Here is a 7,012-nt window from a genome sequence, read left to right as displayed (position 1 = left end):
TTGTGTTTTCAGTCGTAGTTTTAATCGGGTCATGTGGCGCCAAACATTTATTTCAGAGATCCCAGCTCCGATTTCCTTAATCATCATTCCTACTCCACCCAAAGTGATTACCCTTCCCCAACGTTCCATGCAGGATTTTACATTTGAATGTTTAGAAGGTAAACCCAATCTGAATATGGACAATAGATTTGGAACGTCGCCATTGGGTAGCGCAGCCTGGAAGCGTGTCGTGTACTTCTCAAAGGTCAACTAAGGTATGCTGATCATGGGGGGCGCGTCATGGTCCACTTAAAAGCGCACCAAGCACCCATTTTGCACAGTTGCAACGTAGCGGCTCCTGGAGCAATAGACTAGTGTACCTACCCAGACTAGGACAACTCTTTCCCCTCTCCTGCCCTGGATACCACCGCAGAACTGGAGAACATGCTGTTTTGGCATTCTCAACCCGAGGCTTTTAATCACCAATCACAAGTGAATTACATCAGGTAAGTTCTGTGACAACATCAGTTATTTTGCTGACTAGATCATTCGAAGTTAACTGCCTTTTCTGGGTGCATGATTGAAGACGCATCACCAATCCACAATTTATGGTTTACGAACAAGATGTACCATACACTATGAAGTAGGCTAGAATAAAACTGGGAAATGAAAATGTCCAATGATAAAACATGTGGCCTCTCCACTTTGTTTTATCAGTTGATTGAACAGACAAAACCATTGGCCTTCTACATTATTTCTGATTACTTTGTGGCCAAACGTATTAAAAATTATGTGAACTTTACTCATGAGTCTCCACAATATTTCTCCTCCCCCAGAGATGCTTTGGCGCCGTTTCTGAAAAACGAAGAAGAGCGGCAGACGTCTGAGAGCCATGCCGTTAACATGGCACCATTTCAGTATATTCTTTGCGCCGCTACCTCACCTGCGGTGAAGCACCAAGAAGAAACGCTGACCTATCTAAACCAAGGTAGATGACGTTTGCGTTATTTTAGTTTTTACTGGGTTTCAATGGGTAGTAGGCTATAGGCATGTAGTTTAGAAAGTGTGATTAGCCCTAAATCGTTATTGGAAAAAAAATACTATGCGTTTTACAGAAAATCAAGCATTTACAAATCTGAATGCAATTGATCAATTCAGCAGACATTTAATGCCAGTGATCATTGAACAATGACGGAAATTGGTATTGAACTATAATAGATTAATATTTAATCAGACAGTGACATGATTAGTAGGTTGTTTCGACAGACTGACAGACACTGGGATCAAGTGACTCGTTCCTCCATATCTGCAAGTTTACAAACTAGTATTGTAATCCTGTCAGGATGGTGAACGGTCACACACGGTTCCTTTGCTCCAAAATGTAGGCAGAGAGGAGTCTGACTGACTGAACAGGCCAAGCTTGCTGCCCTGATTGCTTTCCCCCTTCTTATTCTGCATTTGGTCACAACATCACTCAGCAATCAGTGGCAGGTTCACTCACACAACTCACACATTACACGTTCAGCTTTAGGACATATGCCTCCACATCAGTCTCATGTAGGCTATAGCTGCCCCTATTGGAGTGTGCTCAATTAGCTACTCTAGGTACCAGTCTGCTTTTAGAATTAACCTTACACACTGAATGTCAGATCTGAGGTCCCAATCTGCTTTTAGAGAGAAACTGCCCACGGAATGTAACTTTTGTCCCCCCCCATGTTCCTTTCTTGTTCCTCTTGACGTAGTCCAGTGCAGAACTCTTCAGGCCTGCTAGGGTAGCCGCACTGGATTTCCTCTTAGATCAGTTTTTTTTTTTATTTAAACACAAAGTTCAGCTTTTGACTTGAGGCCCCCCAGCCTTAACATGAGTGGCCTAAACAGCCATGCCATGCCATTTTTCAGCATTGTTCAGCTTACTGTACCACACAGCACAGACATGACATGCGGGGAGTGAATGTGATTGTTCAGCTTACTGTACTATACAGACATGACATGCGGGAAGTTAATATGATTGTTCAGCTTACACAGACATGACATGGGGGGAGTGAATATGATTGTTCAGCTTACACAGACATGACATGGGGGGAGTGAATGTGATTGGAAAGCTTAAGCTTCATGATGCCACAATAACTTCAGCTTCTTCTTCAACAGGGTTCTTTTGCACTGGGCTATAAATTACATTACATTATAAGTTACGTATTGATAGTGAAAACCCCATGTTGTACACTTTATGAAAATGCATACACAGCAAACATAGGCTAGGCCTGCATCTAATGTACATTGCATTCACAACCATAAAGACAATAGCATTTGCATAATGTGATAATGTGTACAAACGTATGGCTCTAAAACGACATATTTTGACACAGTTTTTATGCGGTCCATAACAGAGGATTTGTTAAGATTTATAAGTCACTACTTGTCACCGTCCCCTTAACATGGGGCTTGGCTAATGGGGTTTTTAAAGGGTTAAACTACTAGAGAATAGTACAACAAACAAATTCAACGATATGTATTTGGAATTACACATGCCCAACTCTTTTTTTTTCTTTGTTTCTTTAATGATGTCAAATTGAATTTTCTCGATTTTAACGAGGTCTGTTTTAATACACTGTAGGTCAGTCCTACGAAATCCGTATGCTAAACAGAAAGCTAGTGGAGTGTACAGATTTATGCAACAGGTGTGTGAAGGTAGGTTTGACGGTATTGTACATGTTATGTGTATGTGCCCCCATGATGTGACTTGTTATCTGTTTTTGTGTATGCATATTTCCCAGTGTGCCGTCTCGCAGGTGACTGTCCGCTCAGCCCTCTAACCGCTTCGGTGTGTGTTGGGGGGGTTGGGTGCTGTCCGCGAAGACCGCTGGTACTATCACCCCACTTTTATTCCTCTTGACTTGAACTTGAACTTGAACACCCCCCAAAACAAACAAACAAACAAACAAACAAAGAAACCAAACATGTTCAGCTTACACCTACTGATATCGCACTCACCAACAACCAAAACATGTTCAGCTTACACCTACTGATGCTGCCCTCACACCATGCCACACCACCCAAGTCTGCTCTCTTGCAAAACCCTTCAGCCCGTTCAACTTGCCAACAGTTCTGCTTGCGGATGCACTGCATTGCACTGCTCTGCTCTGCTCTACTCTACTGGGTCTTATTCATAAACTTATGTCATCTTCACGTCTTAACACAAACAAACTCCAATAGCTTTATTCAGCTTTTATATAGGCCTAACTTTAGTAGTGGGGGGAATGGAAAACTTCAGGGCCTTGGTTGTGTAAATGTAGCTAAAATCCCCAAATCGGGTGGATATCATGTTTTTTGTGACGATATAAAACAATTCAAGGTCTCAGTGGGAGTGAGTATGACTCGAGATGCCATTATTTTATGAATAATTCCTGCAAGGTGAGTTCAAATGACATCTAGTCTAGTTGTCTCAGTGGTCATGCATAGACGTCAGACTACATGTTCTGTTATTGTATTTGGAAACACAAGGCTTGGCGTCGGACCAACTGAGGGTGCAGTTTCAAAACCCTATTTGTGCGTCTTATTTATTCGTTACATGTTCTCTTTTTAGAACAGCTGTTTACAAATGTTTATCAAGCATTAAGTCATATTTTTTGTGAAAATGATCGACTGTACGATTGATTGAGACTTGTGCTTGGCTGCAGCCTGTTTGTTAGGTAACTTGCCCTCTGGAGAATTCTACTATGTAGGCAGGGAGCCACGTATACCCCTTAGGATGTTTTTTCCTAACTTTTTTCACTTTGGATGTGGGCAGCCGTGGCCTAGTGGTTAGAGAGTTGGTCTTTCAATCTAGGGATTGCAGGTTCAAATCCCACCTGACTTCTCCCTACATATCCATCCATGGCTGAAGTGCCCCTGAGCAAGGCACCTAACCCCACATTGCTCCAGGGACTGTAATCAATACCCTGAAAAAGAATAACTATAATTCGCTTTGAATTAAATGAAAGCGTCAGCTAAATGTAATGTAATGATTTCCTGTTAGTCTATACCCTGGTCCATAGCGAGTTGATAGGGACAACTCCCAACTCGGCCCCGTTTGGTCTCAGGGCCCAAAAAAAGCATCTTTTAAAGAAAAGCTGCAGGCGAAATTATATAGCTGTAAATATTAAGGTATTGCAACTGCAAAAACATGGTCCTAGAACCCTGTAAATTTACATGGGTCACTCTGTCACACAGGGGAACCAATCTGATAAATGTTTCAGGGCTTGGTGATTTTCAACATACCCAAAAATATCCCCAAAAATGTTTGTATACGTGGCTCCCGGCCTAATGGGGAATCAAACCCCGTTTCTCGGCTGCCTGATCACTTGGTCTGTCGCTGTCAAACAGCCTGACGACAGAAGAATTGTCCAGAGTGGCATCTTCCCCATGACGGGCCAGGACTGCTCTGCAATCCTGTTACCATGGCAGCCAAGTGCAATTTGTTTTTATGGCCATTAGTTTTAGCCCTCGCTCTTGCAGGTTGTTAAATTTCATCACATGCTTTTATATAATGACACAGGTTAACACGCAGTTAATATACATAGCTGTAGCAAGGACAAAAGGCTTACTGAAAAGTTTTAAAGACATAGGGCTCACTGTAACGTTTTAGACGTAGTGCTTACTGTAAAGTTTTTAAAAAAGAACTCTATGAATGTGAGCTGTTTTGTTGATTTGCGCTGGATTGGCACTGCAGTGATGTGCAGAGTAGAGACGTCAGGCGTGGCATGGTGGAACCATCAGGCGTGGTGAAGGCATGGTGGAGCTTGCTGTGTGGTTTCAGCCAGAGACTGTAAACCATATGCAGTTTGACCATGATGGACCTGCCTGCCTGCCTGTCTGTCTCCCTGCCTCCCTGTCTCTCTGCCTGCCTGTGTGTCTGTCTGTGCCTGTTGTTCTAATGCTGTGTCCCTCATGGCCGCTGGGTTCCAGAGCGTGGTGCGCGTGGTGTTCCACGACAGAAGACTGCAGTATACGGAACACCAGCACCTGGAAGGCTGGCGGTGGAACAGACCCGGAGACAGAATCCTGGACATTGGTGAGTTCCAGAGCTTCAGAACGGCGAGCTTTGATAGCTAATGTGGTCTTTTAAGTTAGGGTATTTAAAATACAGTTGCATTGAATGTTACTGTGATGAAACACTAAGATTTTGGAAAGATGGTATTTGTGATTCCATTTTCTGAAAATAGTAACTTGAGTGTAATTATTGTGTGGGGAAACACACTGCATCATGACACGTTGCCTTTTCATCAATGAGATGAAAAGGTCAGCTGGAGCTTGTCTGTAAGTAACCCCTGAATGCACTGAATAAAAGACTTACGAATAAAAAGAGAAAAAATACCATACAGATTTTATGCTTGATGTTATTTCAACATTACTGTCTTCGTTTAACTCAAGGAAGAGCGCGACACTGCTTCTTCACAATTCACCACTTTTTTCTTTTTCTTTTTGTGCTGACGTTTCGGCACTAGGCCTTCATCAGAGTAACCATACCACAAGTGAAAAGACTTCTTAAATAAACAAGTGCATCATGGGACACCCAATAGGAGGTCCCTCCCAATAATTACAACATGGATGTGAATACTATTTACATATATAAAAAATTTCAACATTACTGCAAATACCCTTATAACCCATTTTTGCCCTCTGCCTATTAAAACCTAAATATCTCAGCCTCTGAAGCACATAAAACATGAAATAAGTTGCATTTTAAAGCTAGGACCCTCATCTTGCATTAGAATGTGCTCATTCAGCTCTAACATACCCACCATTTTTTTTTTTTTAAACTCAAATTACAATAGCCTGAATGCAGCGTACATGTTGGTCCAGGCTAAAATGGGTTAATGTCTGAATTGTCTCAATATACGGTATTGAAAGGTGATAAAATTGTTGATTATTGTTCAAAATCTCATTTTGTCTTCTGCCTTTTGGAGGCCAACATTGACCACGGAACCATACTTTAAATATACATGCTATAATAACTATTGATATACCGTAACGGTTGAATGCTAATAGATGTGTTGTGCTATGTGTGCGTGTCCCAGACATTCCTCTGTCTATAGGCATCGTGGAGCCCCGTGCCCACCCTCTCCAGCTCAACACCATTGAGTTCATATGGGACCCCCTCAAGAACGCCTCAGTCTTCATCCAGGTAAACATCTCAACATCTCTGATTTAAAATAAACCTTTCACCATTTTTCTTTAGGGAAAAAGGTTGCGTCTGGAGTCTGGAGTCACCCTAGCCTGTGGGAACTCATATACCGCCTTTAGTTCTACACAATCGTTCTGATCTGAAAGACACTTGGGATTAGGTCTGGTGGTATCCATCCAGGCGAGAGTCACCCTGCATGGAATCAAAATAGGTGGAATATCAATTGCACATGTGTGGTATCTCTTGCCATTTAGACACGAGGGTCACCAGAATTCAAGATGCCCATATGGTTTTTCTTTCTCCCATTTGCCCTCCGCACCCTCACCATTCCACAGTGTCAAACATTAGTGCTGTTTTCCGAATATTTTTCTAATTGATGTGTTTGATTGCTATGCTAATTTGTTCTGTGTATTACCAGTATATGACGAATGAAGTGTGCGTGTTCGTGTGCGTGTTCGTGTGCGTGTGCGTGTGCGTGCGTGCATGCATGCGTGCGTTTTATGTGTGTGTGTTTAATGTCTGCTCTCCCCACAGGTGAACTGCATCAGTACAGAGTTCACGGCGAGGAAGCACGGCGGGGAGAAGGGGGTCCCCTTCCGGATCCAGATAGACACCTTTACCTGTAGCGAGCACGGAGAATACACCGAGCATGTGCACTCCTCCAGCTGTCAGGTCAAGGTCTTCAAGGTGAGATCTCAGTACATATGATATGATACGATACGATACAATACGATAACACTTTATTGTCAGTTTGCACTGAAATTCATTTTGCGTCCCTGAGCATCACTCAGGATATACACATAACATCACATCACAAGACTATTGCACAACTGACAAAAAACAAGACACTGGCCTATATACAGACATACC

General features: G+C 42.5%; 1 protein-coding gene across 1 annotated transcript in view; it reads left to right on the top strand.

Moving 5' to 3' along the window:
- Nucleotides 1–331: 331 nt before the first annotated feature.
- Nucleotides 332–7,012, top strand: part of tfcp2l1 (transcription factor CP2-like 1) — an 18,966-nt gene continuing 12,285 nt past the window's right edge. The window contains exons 1-6 of the mRNA XM_063213002.1: nt 332–485; nt 816–967; nt 2,594–2,667; nt 4,924–5,029; nt 6,036–6,142; nt 6,677–6,829. Coding sequence (XP_063069072.1) covers nt 424–485; nt 816–967; nt 2,594–2,667; nt 4,924–5,029; nt 6,036–6,142; nt 6,677–6,829 — 654 coding nt within the window. The 5' untranslated portion in view covers nt 332–423. The remainder of the gene's footprint in view (nt 486–815; nt 968–2,593; nt 2,668–4,923; nt 5,030–6,035; nt 6,143–6,676; nt 6,830–7,012) is intronic.

The sequence above is a fragment of the Engraulis encrasicolus genome, chromosome 13 (assembly GCF_034702125.1).
Source record: "Engraulis encrasicolus isolate BLACKSEA-1 chromosome 13, IST_EnEncr_1.0, whole genome shotgun sequence".
In the NCBI taxonomy this organism is placed as follows: Eukaryota; Metazoa; Chordata; class Actinopteri; order Clupeiformes; family Engraulidae; genus Engraulis; species Engraulis encrasicolus.
This window is presented reverse-complemented; position numbering and strand designations above follow the sequence as displayed.